Consider the following 24,873-nt stretch of genomic DNA (forward strand, 5'->3'; position numbering starts at 1 on the left):
TACTCCAGTCTCCGCCTGGAATGATTTTTTTTGTACACTAGAGATTTTTGTGCAAATGTTTTTGCCCCGTTTAACCTTTTAACAAATCATGTGACATTTTGCTTTATAAAAGCACAACACAACAAAGGTGAAAGAGAAAAAAATACATAGTATTTATGATTTTACTCAAAATTCATTAACTAGCATGTACTATTTTGAAGAATTTGTCACTAAAAATGGCAGCAAATATCATATGTCAGATGAGAAAAATAACTTAAAAAAATGCAAATGATGAATCAGGCCCAAAGTGTGTTCTTTTTTACCAAATAGGATTTAAAAAAAACTAAGACTAGATTCCCATGATGAGTTTTTGGTGTGTTTTTGACGCTGCATGTTTTCCCTGCTTCAAAAACGCAGTTTTCTTACAGCACCAGCAAAGTAGAGCGGATTTAAAGAAACCTCATACCCTGTGTGCTTCTTTTTTACGCTACAAAAACTGACTTGCGGTGCGTGTTTCAGATCCACAACATGTCAATTTCTCTTCTGGGTAGGCTGAATTTTAGGGCTCATACCCATATGCGAGAAAGAAAAGTTCCTTAATCTGGACCAAAAAAACGGATGAGTGCCATACGAGTGTCATGCGATTTCTGTGCAATTTTTAAAATGCAACATGCATATGAGATGTGTATGCAATCCGTGTGCAATGCGATTTTAACATTTTACACATCATTTTCAAATGAAATATTCTTCAAGACCCACACACACAAATTTATATATATATTAGATAGATAGATAGATAGATAGATAGATAGATAGATAGATAGATAGATAGATAGATAGAGAAATAGATAGATTCAAAGCTGGCAAATGATCTGCCACATACAGGATAATCACAGAGTGACAGGTTAGAATAGAATAGTTACAGTATAATAGATATACTGTATACACATATAATACATACAGAATAGGTAGATATATAGATGTGTGACAAACACAATTAGTATAGTATGTGTGCAAATTACTAGACATGTATTTAATTAATAAAATATTATTTGGGAGAAAAAAGGGCAGAAAACAGTAGAGGGAAAGCCAGAAACTGGGGGCCCATGTTTATAGCCTGGGAAAGGGGTAATACCCATGGAGCTTGCAAGGCTATTAATATAAGCTCACAGCTGTATAGTTAGCCTTTACTGGCTATAAAATAGGGGACCCCCCCAAAAAAAATGACGTGGGCCCTTCCCCCATAATTAATAACCAGCAAAGGCTATGCAGACAGCTGTGGGCTGATATTAATAGCCTAGGAAGGGACCTGTTATGATCTGGTGGCCTAGGAGCAGCATGTGACGTACTCTGGAGAAGGTGGTACCTGTACTAACCGCAGACCCTGAACTTAGCACCGCAACTAGAAGTAGCCGTGGGATGTACCTAACACTCCCTAGACACCTCGACACAGCCTAAGGACTAACTTCCCCTAAAGATAGAAACGGTAAAACTATTTTGCCTCAGAGAAAATCCCCAAAGGATAGACAGCCCCCCACAAATATTGACTGTGAGAGGAGAGGGAAATGACATACGCAGACTGAAATAAGGATTTAGCAAAGGAGGCTTTTCTAGCTAAAAAGAAAGAATAGGACAGAGAACTATGCGGTCAGTATTAAAACACTAGAAAATATCCACCACAGAAAATACAAAACTCCACATCTGACTAAAGACATGGAGGGTATATCTGCATCTCCAGAGATACAGCTTGGCTGCAAAAAATCCTTACACAGACAAAGCTGGACAAGACAAAACATGAAAATGCACAGAACTATAAGGCCCACAGCATGTGGACAGCAAAAACAAAGCCAGAACTTATCTTGTTGAAAAGAACAGCAAAACAGGAGAGACCAGTCAGGGATGTGAATCCTCCAAAAACAATGGACAACTGGAACTGACTAAAGGATCAAGCAAGACTTAAATAGCCCAGTCCAAATTGCAATAAGTGGACACACCTGATAAATGCTGCAATCCAAAGACAACAGCGCTACCACTCATAACCACCGGAGGGAGCCCAAGAGCAGAATTCACAACAGGGACCATGGATATTGGCCCCCAGCTAAAAACATCAGCACTCAGCCGTAATATGCACCAATTCCGGCACTTAGCCTCGCTCTTCCCGCTAGTCCTGTTGCGGTGGCAAGTGGGGTAATAGTTTGGGGGTTAATGTCATCTTTGAATTGTAAGGTGACATCATGCCCATCTTAGTAATGGAAAGGTGTCAATAAGACACTAATGGGTGCGAGTGCTGTGCGATTTTTTTTCTCGCACCCATTGACTTGCATTGGCAAGTCTCGTCTGAGATATGCAGCAAATCGCACGATGCTGCAATTTTTTTTCTCAGTCCGATTTCGGCTGAGAAAAAAAATCGCAGATGAGATGTAACCCATAGAATAACATTGGTCAGAGTGCAATCCAATTTTTTTATCGGATTGTACTCGTCCATATTTCTCGCAAATGGGTATGAGTCCTTATGTGCAGAATTTCCCCATAGAATAACAGTAGATGCAGAAAATGCACGTGTAAAAAACACACGTGTTGTTAGACCGTTTCAGTGGCGGAAACACATCAAACACACATGTCATCCACACCTAAATATGTCAATAAAGTTTAGTCAAAGCCAAATACCAGGAAGTTTAAAAAACAAAGCTGCTTCATTTAAAGCATAACACACGAAAAAGAGGCAAGAAACTCAGAGTCAAAAACGCATGTTAAAAAAAGGCATGCAAAAAAACGCAATGAAAAAAACGCAAGTAAATCAATTTAAACAAGTGTTGCAGCAATTGTGCAGAAATTTTGCAACATCAGTAACTCACCAAAAGCTTCTCGTGGGAAGTGTATGAAAACAGAACGGTGCTAGATAGACAATGCACATCAGATGCTAAATGGAAGTGAAGTTACGCTGAGCTGAGGCTACGTGCTCACAATCAGTAACAGTAGCATATTTTTGCTGCATCTAAAACTCTGCGTTTTAATTTACCGCATCTGTGTTTAGGTGCATGTGGATTTACCAAATGTAAAGACATTCTACTGCTGAAAATACCCAGTGTCTCTGCTGCAGAAAATCACATGCTGCGGCTCAGACACCCGCACCGAGGGTGAGTTTACACAGTGTAAAATAGAAACACCGAGGACATGGGGTTTGTATAAATCCCATCCACTGTGCTTGCAATGTAGAATTCAGCATTTTGGACGCAGCAAAAATGCGCTGCTATTCCCGATCATGGGCACTTAGCCTGAAATAAACCTATATACAAAAAAAAAAAAGAAACAATGTGGTAATTTTGGCGAGAAACACCAATAACTTCACAGCTATGTAGATCTATTAGATGCACTTCTGCCATGTGAATATAATTAGAGTACTTAATGTAAGGCTATGTTCACACAGAGACGTTTGAGGTCTTCAAAAACCATGAGTTTTCCAAACAGAAATCACTTCAGGAAACTCATTTTTTTGGTGGAGTTTCTGATGTTTCCTTTCTTTTTTGGAAGTGGTTTTGAAGAGTTTTTTCTGAGGTGTTCTTTGCAATCTTTTGATTAGACAGTGTCACAGTGTCTACTTTCCTCCAGGATCGTGTTCAAAGAAGCCATGTGTAGCTTTTTTTTTTTTTTACTTGTCATTTTTCAAAACCTCTTCAGGAAACAAAAAGCTCAATAACTCTTCCCATGAACAGCAAAAATAAAGTTATTTGGAAGTGTTTTCAAAGAGGTTTTTAAGCAGTTTTTGAGGATGATTTTGGTAAAGATCTGTTCCAGAAAATCAGTATGGACCAAACTTTGGGCTATGAGGTTTTTCTTGTTGCTGAGTTTTGGAGTAGAGATTCTCCAAAAACCAAGAATTTTCATTGAAAAGCTATGTGCCCAGGGCATCTTTGAGATGCCGGTGCAGCTGCTGGAGTTTTCACTCAAAAAAATGTTTCAGGAAATAGCAGCCAGATTTTTCTTAACCCCTTTACCCCCAAGGGCGGTTTGCACGTTAATGACCAGGCCAATTTTTACAATTCTGACCACTGTCCCTTTATGAGGTTTTAACACTGGAACGCTTCTACGGATCCTGATGATTCTGACATTGTTTCCTCGTGACATATTGTACTTTAAGATAGTGGTAAAATTTCTTTGATATCACCTGCGTTTATTTGTGAAAAAAAACGGAAATTTGGAGAAAATGTTGATAATTTCGCAATTTTTGAACTTTTAATTCTTATGCCTTTAAATCACAGAGATATGTCACACAAAATACTTAATAAGTAACATTTCCCACATGTCTACTTTACATCAGCACAATTTTGGAACCAAAATTTTTTTTTGTTACTGAGTTATAAGGGTTAAAAGTTGACCAGCAATTTCTCATTTTTACAACACCATTTTTTTAGGGACCACATCACATTTGAAGTCACTTTGAGGGGTCTATATGATAGAAAATACCCAAGTGTGACACCATTCTAAAAACTCACCTCAAGTCACCTCAAGGTGCTCAAAACCGCATTCAAGAAGATTATTAACCATTCAGGTGTTTCATAGGAAATTTTGGAATGTTTAAAAAAAAAATGAACATTTAATTTATTTTCACAAAAAATTTAATTCAGCTCCAATTTGTTTTATTTTACCAAGGGTAACAGGAGAAAATGGACCTCAAAAGTTGTTGTGCAATTTGTTCTGAGTACGCCGATACCCCATATGTGGGGGTAAACCACTGTCTGGGCGAACAGCAGAGCTCGGAAGGGAAGGAGCGCCATTTGACTTTTCAATGCAAAATTGACTGGAATTGAGATAGGACGACGTCACGTTTGGAGAGCCCCTGATGTGCCTAAAATTTGAAACCCCCCACAAGTGACACAATTTTGGAGAGTAGACCCCGTAAGGAACTTATCTAGATGTGTGGTAAGCACTTTGACCCACCAAGTGCTTCACAGAAGTTTATAGCGCAGAACCATGAAAATAATAATTCTTTTTTTCCACAAAAATTATTTTTAGCCCCCAGTTTTGTATTTTCCCAAGGGTAACAGGAGAAATTGGACCCCAAAAGTTGTTGTCCAATTTGTCCTGAGTACGCTGATACCCAATATGTGGGGGAGAACCACCGTTTGGGCGCATGGCAGAGCTTGGAAGGGAAGGAGCGCCGTTTGGAATGCAGACTTAGATGGATTGGTCTGCAGGTCTCACGTTGCATTTGCAGAGCCCCTGATGTACCTAAACAGTAGAAACCGCCCATAAGTGACCCCATATTGGAAACTAGACCCCCAAGGAACTTATCTAGATGTGTTGTGAGAACTTTGAACCCCCAAGTGTTTCACTACAGTTAATAACGCAGAGCCGTGAAAATAAAAAATCTTTTTCTTTTCCACAAAAATTATATTTTAGCCCCCAGTTTTGTATTTTTCCAAGGGTAACAGGAGAAATTGGACCCCAAAAGGTGTTGTCCAATGTGTCCTGAGTACGCTGATACCCCATATGTTGGGGTAAACCCCTGTTTGGGCGCACGGGAGAGCTCAGAAGGGAAGGAGTTTTACTTTTTCAATGCAGAATTGGCTGGAATTGAGATCGGATGCCACGTCGCGTTTGGAGAGCCCCTGATGTGCCTAAACAGTGGAAACCCTCCAATTCTAACCGAAACCCTAATCCAAACACACCCCTAACCCTAATCCCAACGGTAACCCTAAACACACCCCTGACACACCCCTAACCCTAATCCCAACCCTATTCCCAACCGTAAATGTAATCCAAACCCTAACTTTAGCCCCAACCCTAACCCCAACTTTAGCCCCAACCCTAACCCTAGCCCTAACCCTAATGGGAAAATGGAAATAAATAAATTTTTTAAATTTTATTATTTTTCCCTAACTAAGGGGGTCATGAAGTTGGCTTTGATTTACTTTTATAGCGTTTTTTTTTAGCTGATTTTTATGATTGGCAGCTGTTACACACTAAGAGACGCTTTTTATTGCAAAAAATAGTTTTTGCGTCTCCACATTTTGAGAGCTATAATTTTTTCATATTTTGGTCCACAGAGTCATGTGAGGTCTTGTTTTTGTGGGACGAGTTGACGTTTTTATTGGATCCATTTTCGAGCCCGTGACATTTTTTGATCGCTTTTTTTTCCGATTTTTGTGAGGCAGAATGACCAAAAACCAGCTATTCATGAATTTCTTTTGAGGGGGGGGGGGGGGGGGGGCGTTTATACCGTTCCGCATTTGGTAAAATGGATAAAGCAGTTTTATTCTTCGGGTCAGTACGATTACAGCGATACCCCATTTATATCATTTTTTTTATATTTTGGCGCTTTTATACGATAAAAACTATTTTATATAAAAAATAATTATTTTTGCATCATTTATTTTGAGGACTATAACTTTTTTACTTTTTCGCTGATGACGTTGTGTGGCAGCTTGTTTTTTGCGGGAGAAGATGTTTTCAACGGTACCATGGATATTTATATCCTTTTTTTTATCGCGTGTTATTCCACTTTTTGTTTGGTGGTACGATAATAAAGAGTTGTTTTTTGCCTCGTTTTTTTGTGACGGTGTTCACTGAAGGGGTTAACTAGTGGGACAGTTTTATAGGTCGGGTCGATACGGACGCGGTGATACTAAATATGTGTACTTTTATTTTTTTATTTAGATTAAGAAATGTATTTATTGGAACAACATATATATTTTTTTAATTTAGGGTTTTTTTTACACTTGTAAATATATATATATATATATATATATATATATATATATATATATATATATATATATATATATATATTTTCACTTTTTTACATTGCCCCAGGGCGGACATCACACTATAGTGTCAGATCGCTGATCTGACACTTTGCACAGCACTGTGTCAGATCACCGATCTGACAGGCAGTGCTCCTGGCTTACAAGCGCCTGCTCTGAGCAGGTGCTTGTAAGCCACCTCCCTGCAGGACCCGGAAGCAGCCCCGTGGCCATTTTGGATCCGGGGCCTGCAGGGAGAAGGAGGTAGGAGACCCTCGGAGCAACGCGATCACATCACACCGGAGATATTAGTGTTTGTGTGTCCGTATGTTTAATGCTTGTAACATACCTGTGGCAACCGTGTGCCACACATACCGTTGCCTGGGAATCAGCGGTACTGTTAGCGCTATTCCGCAGCACCAGGTGCTGAAGACAACTCACTGTCCCCTGCTCGTGCTGCAATAAGCGCTAGCAGGAAAGAATGTTGAGAATTGTATTCAACTGATAACAGCGAGAGCAGACGGTGGCTGATGGAGTATTCATAAACTGCTGCCTGCACTATAAATTAATAGATAATTTAAGAAATGATGTGGCATTCACCTGTATTTTTGATCACCAGCCAGGCAAAACTGACAGCTGCGGGCTGCAACCCCCAACTTCAGCAAGGCTGGTTATCAAGAATAGAGGGGTCCCCATGCCATATTTTTCAATTATTTAAATAAATATTTTAAAAAATGGCGTCGCCCCCCAATTTTTGACAACCAGCCAAGTTAAAGCAGACAGCTTGGAGCTTGTAATCTCAGGCTGGTAAGGGGCCATGGATAGCTGCCCCCCAGCATAAAAATAGCAGACCGCAGAAAATATGCATCTGTTAGATGTGCCAATTCTCGCGATTTGCCTGGCTCTTACCACTTGACCTGTGGTGGATGCAAGTGGGGTTCATAATTGTGGGGCTGATGTCACCTTTGTATTGTCAAGTGACATCAAGCCTGCGGCTTAGTAATGGAGAGGCGTCTATAAGACACCTATCCATTACTAATCCTATAGTTGTACTGTAGATAAACACACTAAGTATAAAGTACTTTTAATTAAATAAAAGAAACACTTATACTTTTTTATTTAAAAATAACAAACACTGTTAAACTCACCTAATGCCCATTCCATTGAAGTCCTAGTCTCCTGTAATAAAACAAAAATAAAAAACAACCATATCTCTCTCCTCCTCATCATTCTGTCCCATGCCGTAATCCATATCTAGAGATTAACAGTGGGAGCAGGTGAATATTTCATATTCACCTTTCCGCGTTCCACCGCCGCCCCATCCTCCGCGTCCTCTGCACTGACTGTTCAAGTCAGAGGGCGCAATGACGTATTAGTGTGCGTGCCACCCTCTGCCTAAACAGTCAGTGCAGAGAGATGGGACACTGAGGAGCAACGGGCAGCGACGAGAGGTGAGTATGTCTTTTTTTTTTTTTTTTTTTTAGTGCAGCAGCATTATATGTGTCACAATGTTATATGGAGCATCTATGGGGCCATAATGAACTGTATGGAGCATTATGTAGGGCATCTATGGGGCATCTATGGGGCCATAAAGAACTGCATGGAGCATTCTATGGGGCATCTATGGGGACATAAAGAACTGCATGGAGCATTATATTTAATATGTTTTCCCAGTTTTTTGTTGCAAAATTAGGGGGGTCGGCTTATACTCGGGTCGGCTTATACTCGAGTATACAGTATACGGTAATTAAAAAATGTTGTGTGGGAACCCTTCTATTCTTGATAGCCCACCTTGCTAAAGGCAGTACAGAAAGGTAGGAGACAAAAAAAGCTCACATAGGGTCTTATCCCCAGGATTGTTTCCAATCAATTATGAGAGAACTGCTCACCTGGTGGTACACAGTAAAAGCGTGTAGTTGTCAGCTGCTGCAGATCCACAGGTCGGCGCTGTGACCTCTCAGAACCGTTATAATAGATGAATGTGGATAAAATCCGCGCTGCTGCGACAAATGATGGATCCAGATATAGTTATAAGATGTTCGGGTGGTTTATTCAACGCGTTTCCAAGCTCATGTGGAAACTTCTTGAAGAAGAAGCCATGAGCTTCGAAACGCGTTGAATAAACCACCCGAACATCTTATAACTATATCTGGATCCATCATTTGTCGCAGCAGCGCGGATTTTATCCACATTCATCTATTATAATGAACCTTGCTAAAACTGACAGCTGAGGGTTGCAGCTCGCAGCTGTCAGTTTTGCCTGGCTGGTTATCAAAAATACGGTTATTACTGTTATTAACGGCAGCTGGTGTAGGCTGATGGGAGTACTAGTCCCATCAGCAACCACTTACTTTCACTGTTATCAGTTGAATACAGCTCTGAACATTCTTAGCGATCAACGCAAGCAGGGGAGAATGATGAGAGCTGTCTTCAGCACCGGGGAACAGCTAACATACCTGCTGATTCCCAGGCGCCGGTACGTGTCATACTGATGATACACGGATGTCGTCCATGTGTACATATTTGTAATGTTTTGCGGCTCGTGCTGCTATTAAAAACGGACATGTCAGCGTCTTTTGCCCACGGACACACTATCTGTGGAAACATCCTGACTTGTGCACAAACCCATTCGCTTGAATGGGTCTACGTGTGTAAGTGTCTCTGGTACTAGTGAAAACTGTCACCACACGTACCAGACACACTGACGTCTAAAAGAGCCATAAAACAGGTCTGCCAGCGGTTTCACCATCTTTTTCACAGCAACTCAGTCATCAGGGGCTTTTTAATATATCTTCCATTCCATTTAGAGAAGTAACGGCTTCTGAGTGGGAGTCACCTGAAGAATAAACACGGTCCTTCTTTTAACTGCTTCAGGATTCGGAAACCATGGAACGGTTAAAAGAAGTAAGAAGACACTGAACATATGAACAGCAATGTAGTTTTTCCATAGACATTCATAAGTTTATTCTTTTGAATTTTTTTAGTCAGGTTTCCAGGTGGTTTCAGGGTCAGGTTTCCAGGTGTTTTTTCAGTGGAAGCCACCTGAAAAAACATTGTGTGCATGTAGCCAAAGCTGGAAAGTGTCTGCTCTGAAAGTTCAGCAACAAAATCTCCGTGTGGACCCACCCTAAGGTAGTGTACACATGAAGTAATTTAGACGTTGGTGTACCCACAGGGTTTTCCAAAGCCAAGATACGTCTGGAAAATGCAGGCAGTCTTTCTCCTGAAACATCATCGCTGGCGTTTTTCATCGTTTCACAATGGTTTCGCATCTGGTATCTTTTTTTGGCAATTTAAACTTTAAATAACAAACGAGTTCCTAGTAAAGTCTCCAGAAGTCTGAACTGGTCACTTCTTTTAGCCACTTCACTGCTTTTGAAGCATCAAGCAGTTAAAAGAAGTCTCGAAAGTAAGAACATATGGACAGCAAGTCGCTTTGACATTGCAGTGCACAGGTTCATTCTTTTTGGTATTTCTTTAGCACTTTTTCAGGCGAGGTCCAGGCGGAAAAAGATGTAATGTGCATATATGTGAAGTATGTACGAGTAAAGATACAGAAATAACAAAAAGTACTGAATATGAAAGTGCATATGAGGCAATAAATAACAGATCCAAAACCTGATGAACAATTGGACAAATTCCCAGTGGGTCCATTAGAGGCAGCTGTGGTGTGAATACAGCCAATGTGCCAGAAATTGAGAATGCTGAAACAGAATGATCATTTCTACCTTCTCTTGAGGATGTCTGGTAGTCCTGGACCCAGACACCAACCCATCCTACAAGATCTAATGTGCATCCATTACCCTGTAGAATAACAGCCCCTTTATAACCACTATGAAATGGCATATTAATCGTCATTAAAGGGAACCTGTCACCCCGAAAATCGCGGGTGAGGTAAGCCCACCGGCATCAGGGGCTTATCTACAGCATTCTGTAATGCTGTAGATAAGCCCCCGATGTTACCTGAAAGAGGAGAAAAAGACGTTAGATTATACTTACCCAGGGGCGGTCCCGCTGCTGGTCAGGTCAGATGGGCGTCTCTGGTCCGCTGCGGCGCCTCCCATCTTCTTTCCATGACGTCCTCTTCTGATCTTCAGCCACGGCTCCGGCATAGACATACTTTGTCTGCCCTGTTGAGGGCAGAGCAAAGTACTGCAGTGCGGAGGCGCCGGGCCTCTCTGACCTTTCCGGCGCCTGCACACTGCAGTACTTTGTTGTGCCCTCAACAGGGCAGACAAAGTACGCCTGCGCCGGAGCCGTGGCTGAAGATCAGAAGAGGACGTCATGGAAAGAAGATGGGAGGCGCTGCAGCGGACCAGAGACACCCATCTGACCTGACCAGCAGCGGGACCGCCCCTGGGTGAGTATAATCTAACGTCTTTTTCTCCTCTTTCAGGTAACATCGGGGGCTTATCTACAGCATTACAGAATGCTGTAGGTAAGCCCCTGATGCCGGTGGGCTTACCTCACCCGTGATTTTCGGGGTGACAGGTTCCCTTTAAGAGTTTCAGCAGATTCACTTTGACAACACTCCAGTTGCTGTTGATGTCCCATATGAGTTTATTTCTAACATTTTTTTCTGAATGAACATAGGCATTGGGCCTCAATAACTGCAGTAAATGTAATGAAGCCATAGAAGTAGTCATACCTGTATGGAACGGGGCAGCTGTGCTCTCACTTGAACATTGCACCCCAGAGGCAGTGACGATGACTTGATAGGTTTGCCCACAGTCCAGACTGTCAATGTCGCAGGTTGTGCCTAATGTGGTGCACCAGTGTGCAGCGCCGTCATCCCCTCTAACTGTTGCAGTATAATTCAAGGCTCCTGGAGTCACATCCCATGACACTATAGTTATACTTACATCACACATAATTGTTGGTCTCACATTTTGTGGAACACAAGGCGCTAGAAAAGAATACAACAGAACAGATATGATTAGTTTAATATTGTACATTACTGAGCCTGTGATAATTGTAGACTGAGCTCCTGCTGGAATTTTACATGACAGGTCTGAGTAAATTTTCTATTAATTAGTTATTTCTCTAACCATGAATTGGGTGTAAGTACTTTAAGGGGTGTACTGAGCTGCCTCGTGATCTAATAGTATGGATGTGTCCATTAGGCTGACAGCCAGGATTACGTTCTCAGAATGTTGCACCTTCCAACCTTACCAGAGAATGACCTTCATCTTACTGGGATTTGGTAATTTATCCTGTCCTTTACATCAGTTAGTATGGCCCCTTTATACAGTATAACCAAAACCAGAAAATAAGTTGTTTTATCTGCTCACCAACTCCGCAGGATGTGCGCTAGTGGTTTTGTGTGCGGTGCAAGGATAAACTTCAGGCCACCTCCCAGGCCATCAAATCAAAACCAGTATGTAGAAAGTGCCCCAGCATTCATAGATTCAGGTAGTAAAAATGGCACAATTATTGAAAAATACTTATTTGATGTTTTAAATTCACTCTCATATGTATGAGACACCGGGTCCTCGAGTTGTGAACCTTTATAGGCTCTTAATCATGACACTAGATGATATACAAAGGGGACATTACCAATAGGTTCCAAGAATTGTGACGTTTTACTACCTGAATCTACGGATGCTGGGTCACTTTCTACACACTGGTTCCCTTTATACGGAGCCATAAAGTCATTTTCGATCCAATTTTTGGAACTTGTGGTGGTAAATATTTTGCCAGTTCAGCACATGAGAAAGAACCATTATCCATAATGTGTATATAGTATTACATAGCTGTTGAATCTCTTCTCTTTTTGGAGTAACTACTCTAGATTGTTGATACCAAATTGTGTACCCAAGCATCATGACACAGATGAGTCTTGTTCTCATTATTGTTGCTGTCATAAGCTTCTTTTTTTCACTTATAACATTAGTGCACTGGGGGGTGTCAGTGCATGTGGACGGTGTCTTGAAAAATACATTGACATGCCCCCATTGCACCTCTAGCCTGATTCACATATCACTTCTATGCTAGATTTCCCTTGACTGGCACATCAGATCTCTACAAACGAGGTATGGTTTTTAGTGGGGGCCAAGTGACCATACAGTAATAGATGAAAGAGGAGAACCCAGGTCCATGAACATGCAAAATTCTTTATTTGGGTAAGTGTACCACACAGGACATCATATAACACTTCATGTTAGCATCTACAGTTGTGCTCAAAAGTTTACATACCCCGGCAGAATTTTTGCTTTCTTGGCCTTTTTTCAGAGAACATGAATGATAACACCAAAACTTTTTCTCAAGAAAGGAAAAATGAAGTCAGCTTACCAGACCCAGCTTAGACTTTTTGTTTGCAATCCAGCGACTCGCACGGATAAGGATGAGACAACCACAACGAAATCCAAACTGAGAAGAGGAATCCAGCGAATTGGCGTTGGCCTATAAAATGTAACTTTTATTTCATATGAATAAAATTAACCAACATATAGCATCCAGCTTATTCACACTAGCACAGTAGTTCAGCGATCAAGGCGTTTCGACATCCTGTCTTAGTCATGATCTAGCTGAAACACAGGTTTTTCTTAATTACCGTATATAGTTTTACCAGGAAACCTTGTTAGTCTGCTTCTCCCAGCTGATTAATCAGCAGACTAGCTTTCATTAACTGTTTAGTGTGCATGCATATGCGGTGAAGGGAAAAAAATAACAAGAGCGAAAAGTTGTAAAAACAGAGAGAAAAGAAAACTTTAAATTTATATATATATACTGGTACAAAACTGATAGAGACATACCCCAAGCGACTTGCAGCTGTAATTGCAGAAAAAGGTGGCGCAACAAAGTATTAAGTTAAAGGGGCCGAATTATATTGCACGCCCCACTTTTCAGTTTTTGAATTTCCACAAAAAGTTAAAATAACCAATAAATTTCGTTCAACTTTACAATTGTGTTCCACTTGTTGTTGATTCTTCACCAAAAAATTACATTTGGTATCTTTATGTGTGAAGCATCATATGTGGGAAAAGGTTGAAAAGTTCCAGGGAGCCGAATACTTTCACAAAGCACTGTATGTTGGTATGCAAACAAGTCCCGTAAGATAAATGTTTTTAGAGGTTAAACTGGCTGTATATAGCGCAACATGAACTCAGCAAATATCAAAAAAGAAAAAAATGAAGTCCCAGTTACCAGACCCAGCTTAGACTTTTTGATTGTAATCCAGCGCCTCGCAGGGATGACCTCCTCCTGGTGTGGAATAGCTCACGGGAGGAGGCCATCGCATTTACCGACCATAATCGACAAGAATAATTTTAATTTGAAATTCACTTTTTCTTATCAGACTTAAAGTATACATTTTCTGGACCTTTTACTTACAGGTGACAACTGTAAACTAAAAGTGATAATCTCCCCATACAAAAAACCTACAGCAAGTAACACCATATTAAAAGCGCAATCATGTCATCCTCCACATATTATTAAAAAATTTTGTTTGGAGAACTAATTAGAAAAAGAAACTGTTCTACAGATAATTTATTCCAAATTGAAGCAAAAAAAACATGTACTAAATTAAAAGAAAGAGGCTATGCACATTGGTCATTGAATGAATCACAAAAAATAGTGTCTAATATAAATTGAGAAATTATTAACCAATAATAAATCAAAATCAATAAAAAAATAGTCATATGATTACATTTACGACCAGCTATAGTCCACATTACAATGATATTATCAATATTATTAAGAAATATGCACCTATGCTGAATCATGATGTAAAATTGAAAGAAATTTTGAAAAATAATATTCGATTTGTAGCTAAACATGCACCAACGTTAGGATCAATTTTGTCTCCCAGTTTATTCAATGGTAATCCCAAACAATCCTGTCATTCAGAAACATGGCTCCACACTAAAGGTTTTTTCAAGTGTGGAGCAAATCGCTGTAAAGCTTTTGAACATGCACAAAAAAATCATAATTTTTATTCCACTTATAATTCCTCAACTTTTGCTATACGTAACTACATTAATTGCAATACTCCTTATGTTGTATACCTAATAGAGTGTATTAAATGTAAATTGCAATTTGTCGGCTGCACAACTTGCACAACTCGAATTCGACGGCATCTTTCAGATGCAATTAACCCTGAAGCCATTGGAATCTCAGCAGTATCTAAACATTTTTCAAGTATACACAAAAGTAACACAGCATATTTCAACTTTACTGGAATAGAAACATTATACAAACCATTAAGAGGAGGAAATTATAAAAGAAAATTGTTAAATAGAGAATCTTACTGGATGTTCATGCTGTGTACTCGGGTTCCAAATTGTCTCAATAATTTGATCATACAATATTGAACCTATCTTGACATGAATTTTTGGTAATACCATCTAATCTGTCTAATCTGTCTATATATATATATATATATACACACACAGTATATACAGTACAGACCAAACGTTTGGACACACCTCATTTAAAGATTTTTCTGTATTTTCTTGACTATGAAACTTGTAAATTCACACTGAAGGCATCAAAACTGTGAATTAACACATGTGGAATAATATACTTAACAAAAAAGTGTGAAACAACTGAAAATATGTCTTATATTCTAGGTTCTTCAAAGTAGCCACGATTTGCTTTGATGTCTGCTTTGCACATTCTTGGCATTCTCTTGATGAGCTTCAAGAGGTAGTCATCGGAAATGGTCTTCCAACAATCTTCAAGGAGTTCCCAGAGATGCTTAGCACTTGTTGGCCCTTTTGCCTTTACTCTGCGGTTCAGCTCACCTCAAACCATCTCGATTGGGTTCAGGTCTGGTGACTGTGGAGGCCAGGTCATCAGGCGTAGCACCCCATCATTCTCCTTCTTGGTCAAATAGCCCTTACACATCCTGGAGGTGGGTTTGGGGTCATTGTCCTGTTGAAAAATAAATGATGGTCTAACTAAACGCAAACCGGATGGAATAGCATGCCACTGCCAGATGCTGTGGTAGCCATGCTGGTTCAGTACACCTGCAATTTTGAATAAATCCCCAACAGTGTCACCAGCAAAGCACCCCCACACCATCACACCACCTCCTCCATGCTTTACGGTGGGAACCAGGCATGTAGAGTCCATCCGTTCACCTTTTCTGCGTTGCACAAAGACATGGTGGTTGGAACCAAAGATCTCAAATTTGGACTCATCAGACCAAAGCACAGATTTCCACTGGTCTAATGTAAATTCCTTGTGTTCTTTAGCCAAAACAAGTCTCTTCTGCTTGTTGCCTGTCCTTAGTAGTGGTTTCCTAGCAGCTATTTTACCTTGAAGGCCTGCTGCACAAAGTCTCCTCTTAACAGTTGTTGTAGAGATGTGTCTGATGCTAGAACTCTGTGTGGCATTGACCTGGTCTCTAATCTGAGCTGCTGTTAACCTGCTATTTCTGAGGCTGGTGACTCGGATAAACTTATCCTCAGAAGCAGAGGTGACTCTTGGTCTTCCTTTCCTGGGGCGGTCCTCATGTGAGCCAGTTTCTTTGTAGCGCTTGATGGTTTTTGCCACTGCACTTTGGGACACTTTCAAAGTTTTCCCAATTTTTCGGAATGACTGACCTTCATTTCTTAAAGTAATGATGGCCACTCGTTTTTCTTTACTTAGCTGCTTTTTTCTTGCCATAATACAAATTCTAACAGTCTATTCAGTAGGACTATCAGCTGTGTATCCACCAGACTTCTACTCAACACAACTCATGGTCCAAACCCCATTTATAAGGCAAGAAATCCCACTTATTAAACCTGATGACAGGACACACCTGTGAAGTGACAACCATTTCCGGTGACTACCTCCTGAAGCTCATCAAGAGAATGCCAAGAGTGTGCAAAGCAGTCATCAAAGCAAAAGGTGGCTATTTTGAAGAACCCAGAATATAAGACATATTTTCAGTTTCACACTTTTTTGTTAAGTATATAATTCCACATGTTTTGATGCCTTCAGTGTGAATTTACAATTTTCATAGTCATGAAAATACAGAAAAAATCTTTAAATGAGAAGGTGTGTCCAAACTTTTGGTCTGTACTGTATATAGTAGAGTCGCAAATTTTAAGTTTTCTTTTCTCTCTGTTTTTACAACTTTTAGCTCTTGTTTTTTTTTTCCCTTCACCGCATATGCATGCACACAAAGCAGTTAATGAAAGAGCTAGTCTGTTGATTAATCACTTGGGAGAAACAGACTAACAAGGTTTCCGAGTAAAACGATATCATTAAGAAAAACCTGTGTTTCACCTAAATCATGACTAAGACAGGATGTCGAAACACGTTGATCATTGAACTACTGTGCTAGTCTGTATAAGCTGGATGCCATATGTTGGTTGATTTTATTCATATGAATTAAAAGTTAAATTTTATAGACCAATGCCAATTCGCTGTTGTCATGATCCAGGCCGAGGTTTGTTTCTTGTTATTTTCTCCCCAGTCTGGTCATGTGGGGGTTAACCTTCTCTGCCTCGTTTTGGGTTCTGTGTGTGTCTATTTCAGTCTGCTGTGGCCTGCAGAGCAATGTCATTGATAGTGCATGCTCTCAGGCTAGAGTAGCTGACCCCTTGATACCGTGTTTTGTCCTCTGCCCGTGTACTCTGTTCCCGTGACTTCCCTTTCCTGCCATCCCGCTTTGTCTTAGTGTTCACTCCCTGTTCTTGGAGCTCTAGGTATGTGACCCCGCTTGTCTTCTGACCTGTTTTACTGTCTCTCGTCTCAGTTATATCTGCTCCCGTCTGGCTCTGACTTCTGGCGTGCATTTGACCTCGTGTATTGCTGTGACCTCTGGTACTTCTTGTACTGACGGTTTTTGACTCGGCTCGTCTGACCACTCTTTCGTCACTTGGTGGTACTTGTGCTGCTGCTCAGTGGTGTTACACTGTGTGTGCAACCTCTCTTCCCTCACCAGCATGCCCTGATGGAGGTTGTGCTATACTGCACTACAGCAGCATTACAGCTGGATTCCTCTTCTCAGTTTGGAAGACTTTTTTCTACTCATGGTTAGTGGTTGAGTGAAGCCAATAATTGTCAAACTACTGTGCTTTCTCTTTTTAAATCATAATGATAACCTAAAATATCCAATTGACCCTGATCAAAAGTTCACATACCCTGGTGATTTTTGCCTGATAACATGCACAGAAGTTGATACAAATGGGTTTGAATGACTACTAAAGGTAACATTCTCACCTGTGACCTGTTTGCTTGTAATCAATTTGTGCATAAAAGCTGAGTGAGTTTCTGGGATCCAGACAGACTCTTGCATCTTTCATCCAACCACTGACATTTCTGGATTTTGAGTCATGAGGAAAGCAAAAGAATTGTCAACGGATCTATGGGAAAAGGTAGTTGAACTGTATAAAACAGGAAAGGGATACAAAAAGATATCCAAGGAATTGATAATGCCAGTCGGCAGCATTCAAACTGTGATTAGCAAATGGAAAATTAAGGGCTCTGTAAAAACAAAACCACAGTCAGGTAGACAAACAAAATTGTCGTCCACAACTCCTAGGATGATTGTTCGGGATGCAAAGAAAAACCAACAAATAACATCAGTTAAAATACAGGACTCTCTGTAAACTAGCAGTGTGGCTGTTTCAAGATGCACAATAAGGAGGCACTTGAAGAAAAATGGGCTGCATAGTCGAGTCGACAGAAGAAAGCCATTACTGCGCCACAAAGTATCTCGCCTACAATATGCAAAACAGCACAGAGACAAGCCTCAAAACTTCTGGAACAAGGTGATTTGGAGTGATGAGACCAAAATTGAACTTTTTGGCCACAACCATAAACGTTACATTTGGAGAGAGGTCAACAAGGCCTATGATGAAAGGAACACCATTCCTACTGTAAAGCATGGAGTTGGATCGCTGATATTTTGGGGATGTGTGAGATACAAAGGCACAGAAAACTTGGTCAAAGTTGAAGGAAAGACGAATGCAGCATGTTATCAGCAAATACTGGATGCAAATTTGCAATCATCAGCCCCAAAGCTGAGCATGGGACATACCTGGAGGTTCCAACATGGCAACGATTCAAAACACAAGGCCAAGTCGACCTGTCATTGGCTACAGCAGAACAAAGTGAAGGTTCTGGAGTGGCCATCTCTGTCTCCTGGCCTCAATAGCCGCTCTGGGGAGATCTCAAGCACGTATTTCATGCTAGACAGCCCAGGAATTTACAGGAACTAGAGGATTTTTGCCAAGACGAGTGGGCAGCTTTACCATCTGAGAAAATAAAGAACCTCATCCAGAACTACCAAAAAAGACTTGAACCTGTCATTGATGTTAGAGGGGCAATACACGGTATTAAGAAATGGGGTATGCAAACTTTTGATCAGGGTCATTCGGATGTTTTGGGTTGTCATTATGATTTAAAAAGAGAAAACACAGTACTTTGACAATAAATGCCTTCACCCAACCTCTAAAAGAAGGCTATAGAAGAAACACACTACTAAAGATCCGTATAGGGACCAGTGAGTAATCTCCTCCCATGGGCTGGCTGCAGACTATGTAAACATGGAGTATTGGCAGAAAAAAATAATACCTTAAGATAGTTATTTAATAATTTATGTTAGAATAACTAACACCAACGGGCAACCTAGACCCACAGCAGATGAAGCAAATATAATGCTGATAATACAATGGTCCCAAATGACTATTTTCGGCATTGTGAACAGATCTCTTATCAGCGCTCATCTTTGTTGTTCTATGGAGTTCTTTATACAAGGTTCCATATAGTTTTATGTAAGCATTTCTTTATGGGAGTCATTAGGCTTAGCCATATACAACAACATATCTTAGTTTACTATGACACCACAGTCTTTTGAGACCATTGTATTATCAGCATTATATTTGCCTCATCTGCTGTGGGTCCAGGTTGCCCATTGGTGTTAGTTATTTGATAATTTATGTTAGAATGATGATATCTTATGGTATTATTTCTTTTTGCCAATAGTTCATGTTTACATAGCCTGCAGCCAGCACATGGAAGGATGGAATGCCGGCCGGGGCCGTGGGGTACTCGGTACTGGGTCTGATACTCACAGGGGGATGTCATGGTGGCAGCGACCTGGTCCGTGGCCCTGGGCGCCCATGTTAAAGGAAGTGTCCTTAAAGGGGTTTTGAATAAAGTTTGTGTTTGTGACGCCAACTGTGGTATTCGATCAGTGGGGACCGATGCTGCTTAAAGGGATCCACTGGGGTGATGTTAAGGCAGCTGAGATGATATAACTTCCCACAGGTGAAGTATGTTCCCAGGGCTCCCGGTGTATGGATGAGGATAGTGAGTGGTGCAGTAAAGAATGAGGACACAGGTTTGCAGTCTTTACCTGGTTTACTGAAGACTTCAGGCAGCCACAGTCCAGGGCACCAGATCACAGGTACAGGCAGGGTCCAGCCGGCTTGGAAACGAATTCAGAGTCCTCCTTACCAGGTGGAGTTAAAAGCCTGTCGCATAGCGTGGTGGTATTGTAGTCCCTTACTGCCTATGGCTTCTGGCAAGGTCCTCACAGTTCTCTCTATCCTCCATAAAGGTGGGACACAAACCCGTTTGACAGGTGGCTTGAGCCTTTTTACAGGGTCTCTATCACGACCCAGGCTCTATCTGTCACTGTATCTCCTGGGTATTAGGGCAGACAGGTGATGTGTAATCCAGCTGAACTGCCAGCTTCTGCTGTAAGCCTTAGAGTCCCTCACAACCTCGGTCTTCTGGCTACCGGTAATCTGCGCTTCACAGGGAGATAGCTCAATTGCAGCTGTACTCCCCTGGTGTCACTCTCCTGTGGTTCGCTCTCCTGCACCATCACTAAACGCTGTTCTTCCTTCGTTATATCACTATTCAGGAGCTGAAGCAACTCTGGCTGCACGGCCCCTCACATGTCCTTCTGCCTCAGACTGCTTCAGTATGCTGTCCAGCACTAACTGTCTGACTTTCCCTCCTGACCAGAATTGATATATTGGGGAGCCACCCATAAGCAGGATCAGAGCTCCCCCTTCTGGCCTGAAGTGTGAATATGTTGTGTGCTTTGTGGTTACCTGATAAAATGAATCCTTCATCGCTTTCAAGCGTGACATCACTCTCCCCGTGAGGAAAGCAATGCCACTGTGACAACCAGGACCCTGGGGCATCACAAGGTGGTTACTGATTGGTCCCCTTTAGTAATGTGTTTTTTGTAAAGCCTCTTTTTGGTTATTTTAATTGTTTTTAATGCAAGTGTTCAGTGTGTTTTTTCATTATTTTTTTTTGTATTTGAGCTTACTTTATTTGTGTGATCTTTACCATTGTATGCACACTACTGTCTCTAGCTTGTTTCTCATGATGCCCATCGTAGATGCAAACATGAAGTTTTATCTTGTGTCCTGTGTGTTACACGTACCCAAGCAAAGAACTTTGCACGTCCGCGGAGCTGGATTCTTCGCTTTCAACTACTCTTTCTTCCAGCTGAGACAGAGCTTATTCTCCGCACTCCGGACTTCATAGGAATACACAAAGCTGAGATTGAACTCCTTTTTTCCATCACTATACAGTAATACCACTACTGCCGTAGGTTCCCATAAATAACAAATCTTTACAACTCCTCCAAAAACGTAACTTACTTCAGCAATCAGTTGATCATTGCTGATATCGCCATAGAAATATAAGGGCTACCACATATTTCCCCAGTAAAAAGGTGGTAACACACCTCTCCAATCCAATTTACCGGTGACTATGTAACGGTCTCACTGACTGCTTAACACCTTAATGACTGATATATATATTGTTTTTGCAGCAGTTATGGGGACTGGTTAAATGCAACCCTATAATATTGGTCATATAAAAGAAGGTTGGGGTGTTTGGCCCTGTTTTATACAAATTATATTATTTATTATTATTTAACCCCTTTGTTCACTCTGTCACCCCATCAGACACACGGATCTAACTATTAGGACATGCTGGAGGGATATAAAGACATAATTCATTAGATCATTGGGGATTACATGCTGCTGTTAGAGCTGTTACCCAGTTACTGAGCAATACTGTTCCTTCTCAATAATTACAAGGACCCTCATATTAGTGATTACTGGTAAAAGCTGGTAGTACCACTCTAATAAAGAGCTATTTTACCTGTGTAAAAATCCAAGGTGCTAGGTATGCCATTGCAATGTGCATTTGATGCTATGAGGGTGGCACTGTACGCCTGCCCACACTGGAGGCCATTGACATCACAAGTTGTGTTTTCTGAGCTGCACGATTCGCTAAAACCATTTGTTCCCGTCACAAGCACAGAATATGTTGTCGCTCCTTGTGCAGGATCCCACAGTACAGTTGCAGAACTTTTTCCACAATGTAGTTCTGTCCTTAGCTTAGCGGGGAGACAAGGCGCTAAGAAGGAGATAAAGCAAGTGAGTATCTGTAGGACGAACATCTGCAAAATTGTGCATATTGATAAAAATAAGAAAGTCAAGGGAACAAGGGATGCAGGCCGTCCTGGGAATAGTCACAGACAAATCTAGCCAAGTCCAAAGACTACACAGATGCTGAAGCATGCCGTCTTCGGAGACTGGGCACAGTAATGGGCACAACACAAAGCCACCTCAAAGCCACAGGTGAGAAAGTGGGATAGAGATGGTAAAATAGGAATTTTTGTGTTACTCACCGTAAAATCCCTTTCTCCGAGATGCTCATTGGGGGACACAGGACTGTGGGTGTATGCTACTGCCGCCAGGAGGCTGACACTAAGTAAACATAAAAAAAGGTTTAGCTCCTCCTCCGTCGTATATACCCTGACACTGGCCGAAGGCAAACCCAGTTTGGTGCAAAAAGCAGTAGGAGAACAAATAAAAAAAGTCAGCATTAATACAGAAACAACATGTCTAGAAACGACCCCACCGACTGATAAAGTCAAATAACAAAAAAGAGCCATCTGGCTAACAGGGAGGGAGCTGTGTCCCCCAATGAGCGTCTCGGAGAAAAGATAAGCATCTTGAATATCTATTGAAGCTAAGAATTCTCCCTTTTCCATTGCCGCAATGACCGACTGGAGAGATTCCATTCAAAAGTGATGAATGTTGACAAACCCGTTTAAACTTTTCAGGTCCAGAATGGTCCTTACAGATCCAACTTTTTTGGGAACTATAAACAGGTTGGAATAAAACCCCTGAAATCTCTTTTCCTTCGGGACTGGAGTGATGACCCCGCGGAGCCGATGGGATTCTACAGTTTTGATCAGGGCTTGTACCCAGGATTCTGAACTGGAAAGATGGGAGGGAAAGAACCGGCATGGGGGTGACTGACAAACTCTATCTTGGACACTAGTTCTCTTACCCACCTGTCTTGAACCACTGTGATCCAGGACTGATGAAACAAGAGTAGACGGCCGCCAACTCTGTTGGTGGCAATCGGAGAACGCCTCCAGTCATTTGGCCGAAACCTAAGGGACCCTATGAGGCTGCTTGATCCTCTTGAACGATACCTTATGACCCGAGGCCAAGTTAGATTCATCCTCTATACCCAGGGTTTGGTTGACGGCCTCAATTAGGCTGTCTACTGACTCCTGATAATCAGGTGCCTCAAAATTGAGGGAGCCTTCAGAATCGTAGTCTGAACCATGTTCACTAATCTCCGCTGGTGATGGTGAACGAGAGGCGGAACTCAAGGATGCAGATGCACCTGATGGACCTGGAGACGCTGTATGGGTTCGCTTCCCCCGCGTCTGCCTAGTGAGAGGGCGGACCCAGCAGGCTGGAGGCTCCAGTGAGTCGGAAGACCTCTCCAAGGTAGAAGAACCGCTGTCCCTGGCCCCAGCCGGGGTTTGAAGGGACTTGATTGCCTTTGTTAGGGATGCCATATATTGCGACAAGGCCTTGACCCATTCCGGGGGAGAAACTACAGTTTCTGCCTGAGTCGCAGGGGAGGGTTACTGAGTGTGTTTGGAATCGCAGGCCTCACAGAGACGATTATTCTGGGCATGCAGAAAAGCAGACCGACAGGCTACACATGCGGTATATAAAACCGTGTGAGACTTGATCCTTCTAGACTTGGTGACCCTGCTGATGCTATAAACAGCGTTTTAGATAGGCTGCAGAAAACAGATATGGCAGCTGTCAGGCTGGGGGGAGTAGCACTTACCCCAGTCCTGTGTCCCCGTACGTCCTGTGGAACGTGTCACAGGGCGATGCAATTGCGCTATTCCTTTAAAAAGGAGTGCTTCCTTGGTGAGTGGTGCCACCAGAAATGGCGGTGTTTTCAGTTCGTGGCCTATGGGGATCTGAAGCTGGGGCCTAATTTTTTCCCCCATGTTCACTGCAGGGTTGTGGGAGGCGGGGCCTACAGCTAATGACGCGGCCGGATGGGGAGGGGCTTCCACCGGCGGCCTAACACGGCACAAGCCGGGGCCTAGATTTTTCTCCCCCCCAGCGTTCACCCAGGTAGAGGGAGGCGGGACCCGCCGGCCGATGACATGACCAGAAGGGACGGGACTTCCACCCTTGGCCTGACTCGGCAGACGCCGGGAGCAAAATTTACCCGGGACCTGCACGAGGATGAAGGGGGCGACCAGGCGCCGGGATCCCCGCGCAGTGGCGCTGCCAACGGCAGAAAAAAAAACGCAGCGCCCGCTGTTCCAGGGATGCGAGCTGCTGCAGGAACCCTCCCAGCCCCCCACCACGCGATGGAGCTTAAGGTCAGAGGGGGGATATTTGAAAGGACGGTGCAGGCACCCTAACTCCATCTTCCCTTCAGGGGATGAGGAGAGGGACCGTCCGCCTCCATCCATCACCGCTGTCTGAGCATTGTTGATGCAGTGAAGGCCGCAAGGACAGTCCATATGCACCTGTACAGCCTAGGGTTTCGTTACCTTAAGGTGGTCAGGACTGAGTCCGGCAAGGGGTCCCACGTTGCGGGAGAGGATACGCGGAGGTGACACTCCAAGTTCTCGTCCGTTGTTTGTTTGGGGAGATCGGACCCCTTCAAAAGGGTCCGTCGCCCCTATCTCATTTCCAATGTGAAGAGGAAAAATATGGAGAGTCTGGAAACCAGACTTGTGCCTCCTTCAGACACTAAGCATAAACTGGGTTAGCCTTCGGCCAGTGTCAGGGTGTATACGACGGAGGAGGAGCTAACCCTTTTTTTATGTTTACTTAGTGTCAGCCTCCTGGCGGCAGCAGCATACACTGACAGTCCTGTGTCCCCCAATGAGGTGAAG

General features: G+C 42.2%; 1 protein-coding gene across 1 annotated transcript in view; it reads right to left on the reverse strand.

Moving 5' to 3' along the window:
- The window catches only part of LOC138647933 (uncharacterized), a 231,689-nt gene that overhangs the window by 92,046 nt on the left and 114,770 nt on the right, over window positions 1–24,873 (reverse strand). The window contains exons 15-16 of the mRNA XM_069737312.1: window positions 21,795–22,052; window positions 11,371–11,628 (exon numbers count right to left, since the gene is read on the reverse strand). Coding sequence (XP_069593413.1) covers window positions 11,371–11,628; window positions 21,795–22,052 — 516 coding nt within the window. The remainder of the gene's footprint in view (window positions 1–11,370; window positions 11,629–21,794; window positions 22,053–24,873) is intronic.

This window comes from Ranitomeya imitator, chromosome 8 (genome assembly GCF_032444005.1).
Source record: "Ranitomeya imitator isolate aRanImi1 chromosome 8, aRanImi1.pri, whole genome shotgun sequence".
NCBI lineage: Eukaryota > Metazoa > Chordata > Amphibia > Anura > Dendrobatidae > Ranitomeya > Ranitomeya imitator.